This window comes from Lepisosteus oculatus, chromosome 4 (genome assembly GCF_040954835.1).
Source record: "Lepisosteus oculatus isolate fLepOcu1 chromosome 4, fLepOcu1.hap2, whole genome shotgun sequence".
NCBI lineage: Eukaryota > Metazoa > Chordata > Actinopteri > Semionotiformes > Lepisosteidae > Lepisosteus > Lepisosteus oculatus.
Window position 1 is genome coordinate 4,754,663 of NC_090699.1, and position 18,545 is coordinate 4,773,207.

The 18,545-nt window shown below is 46.5% G+C and overlaps 1 protein-coding gene and 1 long non-coding RNA gene across 2 annotated transcripts; both read right to left on the reverse strand.

Moving 5' to 3' along the window:
- Positions 1–2,425: 2,425 nt before the first annotated feature.
- Positions 2,426–3,978, reverse strand: LOC107075992 (uncharacterized). The gene is made up of 2 exons (XR_001477440.2): positions 3,255–3,978; positions 2,426–2,939 (listed from the first exon to the last, which is right to left on the reverse strand). It is a non-coding gene; the product is annotated as an uncharacterized lncRNA (long non-coding RNA).
- Positions 3,979–14,050: 10,072 nt separating this feature from the next.
- LOC138238107 (testisin-like) lies at positions 14,051–17,240 on the reverse strand. The gene is made up of 4 exons (XM_069187991.1): positions 17,041–17,240; positions 16,700–16,956; positions 15,898–15,995; positions 14,051–15,793 (listed from the first exon to the last, which is right to left on the reverse strand). Exons 1-4 carry the CDS (start codon positions 17,043–17,045, stop codon positions 15,485–15,487), a joined length of 669 nt encoding a protein of 222 aa, XP_069044092.1. The 5' UTR covers positions 17,046–17,240; the 3' UTR covers positions 14,051–15,484.
- Positions 17,241–18,545: the final 1,305 nt, after the last annotated feature.

Genomic DNA, 18,545 nt, shown 5'->3' on the forward strand with positions numbered 1-18,545 from the left:
ATCAGGGAGAAAAGCTGTTTCTATCAGTAAGGAATAATCAGAGCTCGTGCTGGGTATGTATTGCCATATCACGTCCAGCTACAAGGAGGGCTGCCCTTGGGGGTCATTCCTTTTAATATGAATGACCATGTAGGTATAGTAGATTGGACAAATAGAACTACTCTGAACATATCTGCCAATGTAAAGGGAGATAACTTAACGCATATGTATAGAGAAATAGCTAAAGGGCAGGGATGGAATCCCACAGATTCTGAGGGCTGGTACGCACCTCGTTATAAGCACAGTACACGTCCACCTGCCTTGCGCCTTGCCAGGCCATACAGGGGCTGGTAATGTTTTAACAGGACACATAATCAGAATACACAGTTCATGGGAAGAAGTGTGTGTAATCGAACAGAAAACAGCGGAGCTCTATTCTTTATGATGAAAGGCGACAATAATACCTGGGGAGTGAGGAAGTACCCGTTAGATGGGTTACTGTCCAACAGCACCTACTGAGTATGTGGGAAGAATGCCTACCCCTGGCTTCCTGCAGAGTGGTCAGGAACGTGCTATCTAGGCTGAGTGGTGCCACACGCCTGGATATTGGCACATAGTCCATTCTCCCCAGATCACTCTAAAATGCACCCCCGAGCAATTACTGAAGTAGAACGATTCTTTGCTATAGCTTTCCCTTGGTATGGAACAGGGAAACTTGCTAGAGAATCTATTCACACCTGCGTCTTTAGAAAAACTCGCTAACGAAACGTCCGAAGGGTTAAGAACCATCAGTGACGAGATGGTGGCCATGAGGACTGTCGCAATGCAAAATCGATTGGCTTTAGATGACTTGTTAGCCTCTCAAGAGGGGACGTGCGCAGTAATTGGAGCTGAGTGTTGTACCGACATCCCTGACAATTCGGAACACATCCCGGATTTAGCACAGCACATCTATGATGAAGGACAGAAGTATCACACTTATAATCTTGATGATTGGGGCATCAGCTCATGGTGGAAGTCAGTGTTCGGCTCGTGGGGGGGTACTCTGGCTCAATATGTATTGATGGGATTGGTAGTGTTTGTTATTTTTGTCATATCAGGTATTAAAACTTTATGCTCAAAGGTGACCACATCTATAATGATAGTCCATTCTGAAGACAAAAAAACATCAGAACGTTTGTTACATTTGTTTGTTGTGTAGAACATGATTGGCAAATGTGTCAATATGTTCTAAGGGGGGACTGAGGGATCAAACATTTATTTCTCTTTTTTCACCAGTTTGCTTTTACTGTGTAAATAACTGACTAACTATCCTGCTAGAATAATGGAAGATGACTAACTGCAGCTCAAGTGTGAGCTGGCTGCGTGCCTGAACCGTGAAGGGCAGAGCCAGCCTCGGGCAGCCTGACCTGAACTGAGACACGATTAACACAATCTAGAAGTATGTACTGTCTGCTTAAACACTAAATAAAGGAACACAAGAATATTCTTACAGTTTCTCACGTACCAGGGCTAGCCGCCTTGGCTTTACTCCATATATGGCATGGGATTGTACTGGAACTGTTCTGGGTGGGTTTTCTGTCTGTGATTTTGTATAAAAAGCCTCCTTTTGTATCAGTGAGTTGAGTCAGTGCTTCATTGGCTTTGGCTTCCGTGTACACACCTGATAAAGGTCATTCCTTCTTCATACTGTAACGCTCGGGGGTTCACGTGGGTACGCGCCCTCGCCACTGCCACCTCAGGTTGCCCCCCAGCGTTGGGGACTCGAACCCGGACCTCTGGCGTCACTCAACAGGGACCCAGCCACTTGAGCTAAAGGGAAATCTCCCATCAGCCCGGCAGCTGCGGTCCCAGCTATTCACATGGAAGGGAAACATGACGTCACCATGCAGGTAAGCAGGCTCTCACAACTAATGGTGGCCCTATGCGTTACAATATGGATCGTATCTCCTTTGTTGGAAAAACACCCACCGCTGCCACCAAAACCCTGGGCTCGGTTTAGGGTTTTGGACTTTCATATTAAGAAAAACAGAGCTTTTACTGGCCGATTATCACACTTGTTTGGAAACCAAAATACAGAAAAGTCCAGAAAAAAAGAGTAACGGACACAAAGCGTCCATGCCGCACTTTCCCCTGAGACAGAGATCAAATAGAACAGCTCTCACACTAAACAAACCACCACTGGAAAAAAAAAACAATAAGAGCATAAAATACACAATACTGAACATGCTGATGTGACCCTGTCTTAAGGGGAGCTGGGTATTAGACCGGCTGTAGCTGCTCACAGATGCAGCGCTGCCTACAAACTACAACTCCCATAAACACCCTGAGCCACTTCCTGTCTGCGTCACAGTCCCTATTCCTCCTGGCTGTGGTGACGTCAGCGGGTCCCTCCCTGTTCTGGCAGCTTCACAGTCACCGACGCGCAGGAGAGACTCACACGGGATTTCATTTTTAAAAGTTTATTTTCTTAAAATTAGAAAAAAAAACAAAGGAGGGTTTGCAGAGATATTTACAAGTCAGGAGTACAGCAGACTGGTAGTGAGGTATATCTCACTCTCTGGTATATGTTATTTTTCCTCATTTGATTTTTTTAAATTTAATATAATGCATTTAAACACAACACAACATCGTCATCATCTAAAATTACTATTATGTTTATGACATCACCTCACTGCCCGTCAGTAAACCCGTCTCCCTGTGTGAGCAGTGGACAGAGAGCTGGGAGAGAGTCAGCCTGTGTTCATGAGTCAGTGACGGGTTTAATCTCCACACTTACAGCAGGCAGCAGCTCAAGGTCTTTATACTGATCCTCAGTCCTGAAGACAGGATAGATCTTCTCCCCCTGAGTGAAGACCATGTCAGTGAAAGTGTAGACATGAGCTCTGGACTCCACTGTGTAAAAGGAGACCTTCCTCTCCTCAATATCCACACACACCCCCGGCTTCCTGGGCCGCAGACTGAGGGGGAGATCAGTCATAGGGTCAGTGAGAGCAGAGAAAACAGACCAGTAAGACTGCATGCACCAGTACTAAGTATTACACATGGGAGTGATCCCCAATATCCTCTTAATACAAACATTAAACATTTCTTTGCACAGCGATGAAACTTTTCTTTTTAAAACGACATTATTAAACACAGGACCGACTGGACTGCAAGAGAAAGAAAATATTGAAATATGCGAAGAAATATCCAAAGTGTTTAATTTAAACCAGAAATAACACATCCAGAAACCCGGAGAGAAAGACGAGAGAAACAGGGGCGCTCATACTGACTTCAGACTGCTCGCACTCACTGTCCGCCTCTCTGATAGGAGACTCCAGCTGTCAATCAGTGAGCTCTGACCACTGACACACTTCTGGTCAATACGGCAATAGACCTCCAACGGTTTGTCATGAGTGGAGCAGATCTTCTCCTGCAGTTGTCCTGTGGCCTCAACCAGCTTGTGTTTCTTCAATGGAGCAGCTTCATAGTGAGGCTGGAGGTGAGTCTGACAGTAAGAGGCCAGACACACCAGACAGGATTTCACAGCTCCCCTCTGTCTCCCAGTGCAGACATCACACAGCACATCTCCAGGGCCAGCAGGACTGTGAGCAGGAGGAGGACCACTGAGCCCTGTCTCCTTCAGTTTCTCCACCACTTTAGTCAGGATGGTGTTTCTGCGAAGATCAGGTCTTGGGATGAAGATCTCTCTGCACTGGGGGCAGCTGTAGATCCCAGTCTGATCTTCCTGATCCCAGCATTTCTTAATACAGCCCTTACAGTAACTGTGTCCACAGAGCAGAGCCACTGGATCCTTCAGCAAATCCAGACACACTGAGCAGCTGAACTAGTCCTGAGAAAATGGAAAAGTGCCTTCTGCCATTTTTCTGACAAGTAAAAACTGCACAGAGAGGAGCAGTATAGACGGAGCTGCAGTGAGCCTGTTTCTAGTGAAATGAAACTGATCTCTGAGTTTCACTTCCTGGATCTGCACAGAGCTGCAGGGGTGTGATTATTAGGGGGTGTGGTTGTTAGGGGTGTGATTAGGGTTGTTAGGGGGAGTGGTTTAGAGCTGCATTTATGAAACAGCTTTGGTGGTTGTTGTTTGGGGAAGGTGTGGTGTTGTAAGAGATGTGACTTTCTGTGTCATTTTGGATGTACAGAAAGAAGTTTTTTTAATAAACGTCGATGTCAGTAGCTGCTCAGGTGAAGTCAATCCAGTTGTTTGTGTTCCCAATAATCAAAACAATAAAATACTTCCTCGCTCACACAGCATGAGAAGATCAGAGCATGATGGTGACAGACAAGAGGAGGCCAGCTGGCCCATCCAGCTGTTTAATCATTGGGAGTTATTTGGCTCCAGGATCTCCTCCAGCTGTGTTGTGACAGAGGGGTGTCACAGCTCCACATGGTGCAGAGGATTTCACTGTCCGGGTGTGAGCTCTTACTGCGAGCAGTCCAGCCTGCTGTGTCTCTCTCTCCAGGCCAGTGAGCCCAGCCTGCTGTCTGGCTCTGCCCTGCAGCCTGTGGGCCAGCAGGGTACGTCCAGGGCTTCGTGCTTCACCTGCGCAGTGACCCCCCTGTGAGCCGCACAGACCTGCGGAGCGCTGCAGAGAGTCACGAGCCCATCTCTCCCCCGAGAGACGCTAGAGGAGCAGATGGACAGGGCAGTGTCATGTGGGTGTGATTGTGATCTCCATCCACCCAGCGCAACAGCGAGCCCCTGATCTCTGTGTGCAGCAGCTCTCCTTCTGTCCACAGGGACTGACAACACCCCGCGTGTCTGATAATTACTAGAAACTCATTAGTCTGACCATCTCATCTCATGTTACTCTAAGGTGTTGTGGAACCTGTTTCACACTCCCACCACTGTTTGTGTAAAGCAGTACTCCTGTGCTGTGATGGAAACCCACTTTCTTGTCAACACCTCTGAGAAGTTAATCAGTCTGGATACAGTAAGTCCCTCCTGAATCTCCTGCAGCTGAGATTGTGTGAGAAAAGATATGGAGGTATGTGAAGTGAGTGAGGACGGTGTGTTCGACAGAGACAAGTGGAGAAGAGCAACCAAAGCAGCTGACCCCAGGACAGTCTGGGACTAAGGCTGTGAAAAAGAAGAAAAAGCAGTAAAAGTCGGGCAGTGTTTTGGGATATGCAGTTCACTGGCCGATCAATAGGTGGCACTTGTGCTGCATTAGATGTTAGTAAATCGATTTCTTCATTTAATCTGTATCTCTCCTGTACATGTTTAAATCCACTTCATATGGAAAATTAATATGGAATTGTACAACTAAAGGGAAATTTTGGTGGATGAACATAAAAAAGTATAACATAATATATACCTAATGTAATGCAAATTTCAACAACAAATAATCATGAAACAATCTAACTTTACATTTTTATTATTAAAATATATTTCACACATACTGCTCTGTAGTGGCTTCAAAGCCATACAGTCATATGTAACATATACCTTATGTACACACAGTACAGTAGATGGTAGTGGTAGCTAAATAAAAAAATAAGTACACAGTATTCCACCATTTTCATAAATATTTTATGCAGCAAATTCTTTAACTCAGTTACGGTAATGTATGGTGGTTATTTGTAGAAAGTTTTGATGTGCTTGTTCTATGTATATAATGTTTATATACTTCATAAATACTATAATAGTTTATCCTTTCCTAAGAATATGTAATAAGAACACTTCCCGTCATTGTTGTAAAAAAAGGTGTAATACTGTTTTAAAACCACATGATAGGGAACATTAATATGGAATTGTGTAACTAAAGCAATCTGGGCAGTTAAAATTATTACTTGTGGATATTTTGGAAACATTTTGATATTCTTTTTAAAAAGACGTCATTGTCCTTATAGCAGCAATGAACAATGAAACACTCATAGACTGTAATGTAGGGCACTGCACTGGGTGGCAGTATAGCACAGCACTTAAGACAAGTAGTTGCTGTTCTGAGGAAGGTGGTTCAAGTCCCGATCAAAGCTCTCCTTTTGGCTATGTCTTTTACAAAGCTGGATGTATAAAAAATAGTTTATTATTAGAGTTTGTTGTGAGCGTGATGTGCCTCGTTCAGGTTTGCATCCACATCTACAATCTATATTTTGTCTTTATGCAAATTTCAGCAATGAGTTATCATCAAACAATTTAACTTTAAATTCTGATAATGAAAAATATTTCACACTACTGTATGTACTGTAGTTACTTTAAAACCATATGGTATCATAGTATACAGTATATACAGAACAGAGGGGCAAGTAGCCCCATACAGCTCTTCCTTGTTCCTTTATATCCAGTGTATCTTTAAGGCATCCGATCACACTGCTGTTCATTGCCCTGTGTGCTACTGTTTCGGTATATCTGTGGATCTGACTTCATGGGATTTGTGTGTGTGGAACAGCGGGACATAGGACCCAGTGGGGGTTTTGTTCTGATTATACTATGAATGACTCCCTGAGGCATACCATCCAAGTCCCAAAATTATAAAAAAAATAAACCCTGTTAAGTTTGGTCGAGAGAAAAAGGTAAGTTTTGAGAAGTTGTGTACCTCTTGCCAAGATTCTGATTTTGACAAACAGCTGATTTGTTTGAAGAATTTAGAATCTGTCTGTACTGTAGCTTTCATTTAACTGAGCAGAAAGGCACCTTGCTCTTCCAAGCGGCTCTATTAGCAGAGTCTGTGTTAACACACTGCCCCCTTTTAGCACTTTTATCAGCTTTGTCTGTCCGGATGGTGGGGGAGAGTGAAATAAAAGCTCACACCCAGTTTCCCTTCCCCTTACTGCCAGGCGAGGGTGCACTAGCTACAGATGGTCTGGAGGTTCATTCATTCATGTGTTTACTTTATTAATATTAAGATTTTCACTTAGCAGAAATCTGGAATGAGTTTGCATATTATTTTATTGCGAAAGAATCACAATTGTATTTGTCATTGTATGTACAGTTTACAACAGATATTTCAGTCCTGGAAACATGTTTATTGCAGTGTGCTGTGGAACTGAACAGTAGTTGTTCCTGCCCTTTCTCAGCGGAAGTGGGGGTTTACGTTATGTGTTTCTGGGGAAAGTAGTTTTCATAGCTTCAGTTAGCTGCTCAGTGGAAGCTATGCTGTTCAATATAGTTGGCTTTCAGCATGATGCTTGAGTGCCTCCACATTGTGAAGCAGATATAACACAGGCGACGAGGGGGAGGGAAGAGGTAAGCAGAAGTTCTTCTGAAAGTTTGTGATAGGGAGGCTGGAGTGTTTGTTTGTTTTCTCATGCAAGCGACATAGTGAGCCCTGCAAAGAAACGTTCAATTCTTTTAAGTGTGTGCAGTGCAGCTACGTATTCAACACCCAGATCTCTCGCAGGCCCATGAAAACCTACTGAAGTGGCTTATGCAGAATTCATTGAGTGCTTGCAGAAACATTATTGTCACGTCCACCAGCAACCATATCCTATCCCACAAGCGACCTCTCACTAATCAGGCCACACCTACAGGTAATTCCATGAAACACCAGCGCGCTGATCAAATATCCAACCACGACACCACACTCCTGACCTCCACTTCCCGGGATATTTAAATCCTGTCTACCCTCAGATCGGCGCTCGGTATTTTTTAGGAGCTCCTACCTCGCCGTTCTTTGCTGAGAAATTCTCTTCCTGACCGAACCTCTGGCCTTCGATACACAACCTTCATCCCTTGACCTCAACTTCAGCCCAGTGTCTTGGAAAAATAGCCATCGATCTCCTCTCCCTTTACCCTTTTCTCCGACCCTCCGGAAATCTCAGAATAACACACAGAGTCCTTCCTCGCTCTTGTGGACACAGTATTCGTAACAATTATGACCCGACGCCGTCCACTATAGTGCAGCGATATCATTGCCATCATTGTAAACAGCAGCAAGACAAACCCATAGCCACGTAGAGGAGCTGAGGAAATTGTCGGTGTCTGTGAGTTCGGAGACCAGCTGGAGGACATGTTGCGAGACCGGTTAGTGTGTGGCATCCGTGATGAAGCTGCCTGCTGGCAGAACCAACACTAACTTTTTAAACTGGATGAGGAAGAAGCACTGGCTGAAAAAACAGTCACCATAAGTTCTTGCCAGTTGAGGTCAGAACCTGAAACAAGCACTGTCATGCCAGTGGAGCAGCATCAGACAAGACTTAAAACAAAAACAGACAAAACAGGGTTCTGTATGACGGCAGAGAACATGAAGATAAACTGTGTTTTCGACTGGGAGGTTCACACGATCCGAATGATTGCCCCTTTTCTACAGCTGTGTGCTGCAGCTACAACAAAGGACACATTGCTCAAGTTGGCTGGATGAGACAGAGCTCGCTAAAACTGCTGTCAGTGTCTCAAACAGAGGACGAGCAGCTCACAGGACAGACGAGGTGTCTAGAATGACAGCCTGGAGTGTAGAATTAAGAGCATACATCAAAGACAACGATGGTAAACATAAAATGGAAGTGGATTCAGAATCCAACTGCTCACTTCCAAAATGATGAAACACATCACTCTTTGTGTTCCGATGCACCGCCTGAAATAAAACTGCACTCAGCAGTGCTCAGACACAAGCTGCCCGTGTTGGGAGAGATCAGGGTAGGGTTGGAAACAGGATAATCGATGCAGATCACCGCTGCTCATCACTGAGGGAAGAGGGAGCAGTCTGCAGGGGTGTGACTGGTTTGAACCATGCAGCATCAAGCTCACAGGGGTAGAGACCACCAGGCTACTGTACAACTGTACATTTTCAAAGAGTGAGGAGCCTGTCGTGGTCCACCAGTGACCATTGAGGTGCACCCCTTCGTCGCCCCCAGGTTCCTAAAACCATGGCCAGTCCCACTTGCAATACGCCGCGAGATGCATGAGACACTGGACAGCTCAGAGTAGCAGGAGATTTTCAGTCCAGTCCACTTCTCTAATCGGGCAACCCCCATGGTCCCAGTGGCAAAGAAAGATGGGGCATCAAGGATATGTGGAGACTCTCAATGCACAGTCAACACAGCCGTGAAGCCAGGTGTTTACCCTCTCCCTGCTGTCTCAGAACTCTTTGCATCATTGGCTTGAGGGGCAGTGTTCACCAACCTGGATCTGAAACACTACCAGCAGTGACCCTGCATTACACTCCACACACTCACCAGCAGTGACCCTGCATTACACTCGACACACTCACCAGCAGTGACCCTGCGTTACACTCCACACACTCGCCGGCAGTGACCCTGCGTTACACTCCACACACTCGCCGGCAGTGACCCTGCGTTACACTCCACACACTACCAGCAGTGACCCTGTGTTACACTCCACACACTCGCCGGCAGTGACCCTGTGTTACACTCCACACACTCACCAGCAGTGACCTACTGAGAACACTCCACCCCCTGATGGGGACACGCCCCCTGTCATGACATCATCATGGTGGGGGCAGGACTCTCGAGGGGAGACGTGCTGGTCAGTCTCTGCTGTAGGGAACAGGTGGTCAGTCCAGTCGGCTGTCCAGATGGTTCTGTCTTTTGATTTCACCTAGCTGAACTAGAAAAGGCTAAACTCAGGCTCATAACTGAGCTCCTTAGGTGGTTTCCCAGTAGCGTTAGTGGTCTTGACAGGCAGCTCTGAGCTTGATAGCCGATACATGTATTACCCCAGTACTGGACACCACAGGAACACCGGTCAGCTCAGATACTCGACACAGCTGGAGCTGATGCTGACCAGCACACACTTCCACAGGAAGAAGCATTAACAGATAATTCCCCTCCGGTGTGTGTGACAACAGGAGATACAGGAGTCCTCAGGTGTGTGTGTGTATGTGTGTGTGACAACAGGAGAGACAGGAGTCCTCAGGTGTGTGTGTGTGTGACAACAGGAGAGACAGGAGTCCTCAGGTGCGTGTGTGTGACAACAGGAGAGACAGGAGTCCTCAGGTGTGTGTGTGTGTGACAACAGGAGGGACAGGAGTCCTCAGGTGTGGGTGTGACAACAGGAGAGACAGGAGTCCTCAGGTGTGTGTGTGTGTGTGACAACAGGAGAGACAGGAGTCCTCAGGTGTGTGTGTGTGTGTGACAACAAGAGGGACAGGAGTCCTCAGGTGTGGGTGTGACAACAGGAGAGACAGGAGTCCTCAGGTGTGTGTGTGTGTGAGACAACAGGAGAGACAGGTGTCCTCAGGTGTGTGTGCGTGACAACAGGAGGGACAGGAGTCCTCAGGTGTGTGTGTGTGTGTGTGTGTGTGTGTGTGTGTGTGTGTGTTGTGTGTGTGTGTCTGTGACAACAAGAGAGACAGGAGTCCTCAGGTGTGTGTGTGTGTGAGACAACAGGAGAGACAGGTGTCCTCAGGTGTGTGTGCGTGACAACAGGAGAGACAGGAGTCCTCAGGTGTGTGTGTGTGACAACAGGAGAGACAGGAGTCCTCAGGTGTGTGTGTGTGTGTGACAACAGGAGGGACAGGTGTCCTCAGGTGTGTGTGTGACTGTGTGTGTGACAACAGGAGAGACAGGTGTCCTCAGGTGTGTGTGTGTGACATCAGGAGAGACAGGAGTCCTCAGGTGTGTGTTTGACAACAGGAGAGACAGGTGTCATCAGGTGTGTGTGTGTGACAACAGGAGAGACAGGAGTCCTCAGGTGTGTGTGTGTGACAACAGGAGAGACAGGAGTCCTCAGGTGTGTGTGTGTGTGACAGACAGGAGTCCTCAAGGGTGTGTGTGAGACCAGTTCTTCTGCACAGGTACATTTAAACACTAAAACACATTTGTCACACCAACAACAGGCCTGTGCTCAAAATAACGTGGCCCTTGTGTGCTTCTGAGATCCAGCCCTGTGGTTTGGGGGGGATTGAGAAGAGTAAAAACAACACTATTATCTTAATGAGAACTGAGACCACTGATATGGAGATGAACGTCTTCATGTCGGAAACCGTCTTTAGCTGATCCCTCTCTCATTTTGAGGCAGCAGGAAACTGTCATAATAATAATAATAATTGATATTATTTTAAAATATTATTAATTAAAATAAAATATAGCTATTTTCTGGATACTCCACTTAAAGCCCTTTACAAGTAATGGGCTTACTTCCACCACCACCAGTGTGTCCCCCCACCTGGATGATGCACCAGAACACTCACCACACAACAGCTCTCAGTGGGGAGGAGAGCAGAGGGATGGAGCCAGTTCAGAGAGGGGGGTTATTAGGAGGCCATGATTGGTAAGGGCCAATGGGACATTTGGCCAGGATGCCGGGGTAACACCCCTACTCTTTTCGAGAAACGCCCTGGGATTTTTAATGACCACAGAGAGTCAGGACCTTGGTTTTATGTCTGATCCGAAGGATGGGGCCTTTTTCCAGTATAGTGTCCCCATCACTATACTGGGGCATTAGGACCCAGGACCCACATAGATCATAGGGTGAGCACCCCCAGCTGGCCCACTAACTTACTTCTTCCAGCAGCAACCTTAGCTTTTCCCAGGTGGTCTCCCCTCCAGGTCCTGACCAGACTCACTGAGCTTCAGTGGGCTGCCAGCTGTTAGTTGCAGGGTGACATGACTGGCTAATATATAAGACATGACCACATTCCACAGACACCACCAGACACTTTTGAAGAGCTCTGGCCTGGCCATCCCAGAGACCTGCTCCATCACACACTGAGACTCTGGACTGACCAACACCAACTTCTGAAGAGCTCTGGACTGACCATCCCAGAGACCTGCTCCATCACACACTGAGACTCTGGACTGACCCACACCAACTTCTGAAGAGCTCTGGACTGACCATCCCAGAGACCTGCTCCATCACACACTGAGACTCTGGACTGACCAACACCAGCTTCTGAAGAGCTCTGGACTGACCCAGAGACCTGCTCCATCACACACTGAGATAAAGACTTTACAGATCAAGACCCATGACTTTTTTTCAAAGTTCCAAAGCAATACTAATATACATTTGGTTCAATGCTCCTGACAATACTGAATTTGCAATAACAACAGGGGAATTACTGCATGAGTTACTTAACAATATTAAAATTGGAGAGGATGAGTAATATACAGTACACATTCTTTAACTCACTAGTTAGTTCAAGACTAGTTATTATTAATAACTAGCCCTTTTAACCATAATATTCCAGTGGAAAAACGACCGCAGTCTAAGAGTGGTCTAAGTGCTAATGACTGTGCCAGTATCATGCTAACAAAGTGGCAGGCCTGTGCTTCAGTGTGTCACTGCGCTCCACAGACACTCTTCTGAAGAAATAAGCAAATAAGCTGTTGGTGCTACAATCATTTAAAAATAAAAGAAATGTAATTCATAATTAAATATGTTTTCTTGCTTAGCTTAACACCCAGCCACATATGTAATTAAAGGACATTCATTTCCAATGGCTTTTACAGGCTGTGAAATGCACAGTACACAAAAGACTCACCATCTCAACATCTGGAAAATAAAATCTGAACAAAAATGACATGTCTGACAGAGCTCCCTTGCGAAGCTGAAATGCTTCCAAGCAGCTTTTACATTTCAGGAGAAACTTACAGTAATTCTCACACATACTGTAAATCTGCAGCCAAGACAAAAACGAGTCATTTCCTAACATGCAGACCATTAACTCGTGCATTCTTGCTTTTCTGGTTAATTTGTTGACGAGCTGCACTGTATGAAAATGGATGTTTTAATGCAAAAGTGCCGGCGAGCTCCGACTCATAAGGAGCTTCAGATGTTTTGTAGATTTCAGCTCTTTACTGTAAGTGTAGCCGCGTTCTGCTGACCTGCTGTGTGTTTTGCTGTATGACGCCCTGTCAGACTCCAGGTCTTTTCCTCCCAGCTGAAGGCGCGGAGAACCACAAGGATTTCTTGCGTCCCCACGGCTGAGCTTTTTCTCAGCCCGCTGCTGCAGTTTTAATACTTGATATAACGAGCGCAGCGTGTACACCTCATTGTTTTATCTGGGAACCGATCCAGGAGGAAACGAGAAGAAAGCATCAGACGAGGTGTGGAAAAGACTGGCCGGGAGTCTGAGGAAGAAGAGAGGAGGGAAAGAGGCACACGAGGTGTGGAAAAGACTGGCCAGGAGTCTGAGGAAGAAGAGAGGAGGGAAAGAGGCGCACCCCTGATTCCCCCCTGGGAGTGTGCTCGTCAATCGTTACACCGGACAGAAAGCAGGCGCGCAAACACGCCGAAACTGCATGTGAGGGAATTTCATTTCTGCACGAGTTTGACTCAGACAGGTCAGTTCGTCTCGCCTCAATTCCCTCGAGCAAAACTTGCAGAGGAATTTCGTCTTTGTAGCCATCATTGTGGATTATTTTCGTGAGCGCTTTGTCCTTGGTGACTAAACTGAAAAACAGGTCATTGGTGGACGTTTTCATCACCGTTTCCGTCAACTGCATTAACCCCGATTCCCACGTACAGCAGCTGACAGGGAGGCGAGCGCTGAGCCGAATTCCTGGTTCTGTGAGGCCCTCTAGTGGTCACCAGCAGGATTGCGGCTTGCTGTGCCACAGCCAGCAATGGGAACATCCAGGTGGGGCTGCACACTGGTGGTGGTGGAGGGGATCCCCATGACCTGTAAAGCCTTTTGAGTGGAGTGTCCACAAAAGTGCTATATACAGTAAGTGTAAGCAATTATTATTATTACAGCAGTGCCTAAGGGACTGATTTTCTCTATGACTCTACAATGAAGGCTCTCAGTGGAACAGGAGGAACAGAAGACAGGGGTCCCCCAGGACCAGTGCTGGGAGCCCCTGTTCCAGATCCTCTCAATGTGTCTGGAGCTGCTCTGCTCTTTGCTGGGGACTCAGAGACGGGGGGACCCCTTGATCACATGTGAGGGGAAGGAGTTCCAGTCAGTTCAGCCCCATGAGGAAACAAACAGGAGACGCCCCCCACAGCCCCCACAAGACCAGGGGGTTCTAGATCACATGGCTCCCTGTGTGTGCTTTGTCTTTTACAGCTGTGACACAGAAGGGGAACATTTCAAGAGATGATCTTCCCAGGCAGCTTGGAGGTGGGGTGGGGTTTGAGGTTTGGGGTCCCCCGTGTGCCCCACTGCTGTGTCTCCTGAGCAAGAAGCAAGAACAGAGGCTGGTGGAGAGAGAACAGATGTCTGATGCAACAAGGTAGATTTTTATTAAGTGCTGTTTAGTTACTTTTGTTTTACTGAGGACAGTGAAACAGAGAGCAGCCCAGAGCAGCACAGGAGGAGCCTTCATCATCGTGACAGAGAACAGACCAGAGCTGAGTCCACTGGGACACAGCAGGCTGGGGGAGACAGGACATGTGGTACAAAGAGGTAACGTTTATCTTGAAGTGAATCATGGGTAATGCTTTAGTTATTCAGTTCTCTGCAAAAAAGCATTAGATCTGTGTTGTGTGTAGAGCTGTGATAAAAGGAATGTCTCAGTGTGAGCGTTGCATTGCCAAATACAAGATGCATTAAATAACAGGAGCAAGAGCTAGGAGCTTAGTGCAATGAGAATGTACCTTTTTCGAATATTATTTTATTTTGTTTGGTAAGTCCAAGTGAACAGTGTCCGTGTGCTCCGGAGAGTGATTTCAAAAACGATCACGATGATGAGGACATAGAGTGAAGGGTGGACTGAAAAAAAAGAGTTTTGTTTTTTTATGCTCGAAAATTAAAAACAATACATTCATAAGTCTTTAGAGGAAATTCATCATAAAAAAACATGTTTAGACAACTGACACTATCTAAATTGTGCTGCAAAGTCCCAGAGGGGTTCAAAGCCAGAAAAAGGAACAGAATATGTACAGAATTACTTCTTCGCTGCTCAGGAACTTGTGGACGAGCAATTGATTGATTGACCTGGTGATAGTAATTTACGCGCATAATGTTATTTGTGTACAGTTGTGTCACAACACTGGGAATTGTTTTAAGTGTTAAAAATCGGTAAGTATGGAATGAAAAATCAATGAGCCTGTCGAAATTGCGCTGGTCTGCATGGCAGTAGGTTTGCAGCCTGTGTACATGTTCCCACAGAAAACGAATCCATGACTTGATCAAAAATGATTGATTAAAAAAAATCTATGCAGAAATCCCTAGGAGAAAATGGATAACCAAAAAACAAAGCATTTTCAGACAGCGGACACAGTCCCAGCAGGATTCAAGGCTGATAAAGACAAGAAGACTTTCAGAATAATTTCACTACTGGTGAGAAACCTGGACTGATTGATTGATTGATTGATTGATTGATTGATTGGGTGGTTGACCAACTTGATCATGGTGTGAGCATAGTTCTCTCACACATTAGGATTTTTTTTACCAGCGCTAGGAAAATAAGCAAAACTTAAAAATCTGACAGGATGAAATGGATATCTGAAAAACAAAGCCTTCTGGGGCAGCTTGTCTGAATCGTGCTGGTATCAAAGTCAGTAATTTTTATAGCCTGTGTATGTGTTCACACAAGAGACAATATCATGAAAGGTATGAAAAGAAGACAGAATATCAGCCTTGAAGTCCAGCCTGCAGCAGGGAGAGAGACACGTCCATGTTCCAGGCTCTAGAGGTGTCCAGTGAGTGGACAGGACTCAGGGTGTGGAGGTCCAGGCTGTCAGCAGTAGGGACAGGACAGCCAGCAGCAGGACAGTGTGTCCCAGGGAGGGGGCGCTGCTGGGGGTGGGGGTGGTGGTGACCACGGTGTTGGGGTTGATGAGGGGCAGGGTGGGGCCCACGTTGCTCTGCAGGAAACTCTGGTATCTGGACACCTTGGGGAACACCCCCTGCTGCAGAGCTCGGGCCACACGCCCCTTTCGTTGGACAGTGTTGTCCACTGCAACAATGCCGGCCTGAATCCAGAGAGAGTCCTGTTGACACACCAGGGGATCCCCTGAGTCTACCTGGACAGAGAGAAACACAAAGATAGAAGGGTTAATACATTGTTGCCTGAATATTGTGTTTTAAAGAAGAAGCAGGAGATTTCAGTGTCTGGAGGTCTGGGTACCTGCTGTAGGTCCAGTGATCCAGTACAGAGGTTGTCAGCTGAAGAGACGTTCACACACGCGGTGATCGCTGTGGACACTTGCTGGAGAGTGTTCTCACCTGACAGTATCGGGACACATGGGAGATCTTAGCTTTCAAGAGAAAGTGGGAAAATCTGACCTCTCCCACTTCCTGACTCATCTACCTGGCACTGAGTGTGGAGAAATGTTGGTCTTGTCACCCCGCCTCCAGGATAGAGGTGTAAGAAAGGAACGTGTTTTGATATTTGATATTACCAGTTCTCAAAGAACAGCAATTTTATCTTCACCCACTCAACACTCAACACTCAACAAGCAGCAATTTCAAAGAGATTCTGAACATTTTTCCCTAGAGTTCAGCCTGTGAGACTGTGTTGCATATAAAGGACTCAAAAAGCTGTAGTGTGATCTAGTCCTCCTCCTGTCCCCTTGATATGCAGCAGTATTTTATTTAATGCAGTTCCTGATATTAAATTAGGAAGCTATTACTGTTTTTTACCATTAACGTTAAAATCAAACTGCTTAAATCCATGGAAACACCACTGTACATAAAGGAACAAATGAAATTGTGCAAACAAGTGGAGCACATGGATAGAGAATGCAATAGCGCTGTCCACACTGGGGACCTGGGGGATCCCACCCCCAATATTGGTGCCCCTGCATACAGATGTACAGCTGGGCCAGTTTGTGTGCAGTACCTTGATCAACGACAACAGCACTGCCCACACGGTAAAGCTTGTGTCCCTCTCTCTGATCCTGGAATATGATCCAAAATTCTGGTCTCACCTGTCCCAGCTGCGTTGCCCCAGCCAGTGACCCAACACTGAGTTCCAGTGGGGAATGAGACTCTCTCCCCAGCCAGGCAGATGGGCTGGATGTAGTCAGTGAAGGAGACCTTGGTGTCCAGTTTCAGGAGGGCGATGTTGGTGCCACCAAGCTGGCTGGTTTGGACACTCTGGACCCCCAGGGATCTCTCGGAGGGGTTTGAGCCATTCTGCTTCAGTCTTCCCAGGATCACTGTCCACTCCTGGACAGTCACCGGACTGGAGGGACATAGAGGAGGGAGTACAGATACATTGGACAGCACAACGTATCAACACTGAAGAGAAACTCGCAGGGACACTGACCTCATTGTCTCTCAGTCTAAAGCCCCCTTGCACTGTCTGTATCTGGAGTCCTGTTGGAACATGTATTTCCACAGCACTGCTGTCACAGTGCCAAAATTAAATGCATCATTCTGAGTCTCAGTTGCATCCATTCCTGTGTTGGTGTGTGAATTACTGTTGTATTAACTCAGAGTGTTTGTGACATGAATCGTTATGTGGTGAGTCATCATTTTTGGCTTTCTAAAGGGTCTTAGTGTCTGACCTTATTCCTTTATTTCTGGCTGTGGTCATTCTCCTGTCTTGGTTTCATGATGTCATTGTGTCTAGTCCCGTGTGTCCCAGTGTCTGAACATGAGAACGATTCTACGACTACCTCGGTATTTATTTAACTGTTTTAATAGCTGTTTTATATGGTCACATCAGAATTGTTTCAACACCATTAGTGGAGTCTTGTTATTTTTCACCTGGGAGTGAGAGACAGGTGGGGTTGGTCTGTACGTGGATAAGAGGGACAGGTAAGGTTGGTCTGTACCTGGGTGAGAGGGACAGGTGGGGCTGGTCTTTACCTGGGTGAGAGGGACAGGTGGGGTTGCTGTGTACTTGGGTGAGAGGGACAGGTGGGGTTGGTCTGTACCTGGGTGAGAGGGACAGGTGGGGTTGGTCTGTACCTGGGTGAGAGGGACAGGTGGGGTTGCTCTGTACTTGGGTGAGAGGGACAGGTGGGGTTAGTCTGTACCTGGGTGAGAGGGACAGGTAGGGTTAGTCTGTACCTGGATAAGCACTGTGCAGTTGTCATCACCCAGTCACCGGTCACAAGGGTCCCTCCACACACATGTCTCCCATTTCTCTGCAGGCTGGCCATCCATGGCCAGGACCCCTCTGCAGCTGACTGACCCACGAGAAGGGATGTATTAAGTTTGGGCTTCCCACAGACTTGTACTGAAAAACGCAGTGAAACAGCAGAATCACCCTAGAGGACTGGACAGATTTCTCACATCCAGCCCTCCAATATCACCACATGACTTTTTATACTCTCATTAGATCCTATGCAGAGGTCATAGGAAGATCATATTCAAAATAATGACAAATAACATACAGTGAAAGAGTGGTGTGAATGAGGACCATACATGTTGCAGGAGTGTGCTTTGTTTGAAGTGGCATTTCCAGACATGCAATGTTTCAATGGAACACTGATGGGTAAGGAAGTGAAGGAGAAGTAATGCAGGTGATGGGACACAAGTCAGGAGGTGGAGGCAGTAAAACCATTGGAATCATGTCCAAACAGACTTAACTCTGTGTTTGCCAGTGGAAGACACTGCAATCACCTGCCAAAATTAGCCTGCGGTGAACTGCACTGATATGGAAGCAGAAATCACTTGCTGGTGTTTGCTAGACTTGAATCGATGGTTGAGAACAGATTCCAAGGGAAACCCCCAAAAGATGAATACTAACACAACCATTGAAAATGCGCTTCAAAACCCGTTGACATGGTAAATTAGGGTGTGCTATACTGCCTTTAGATTCAG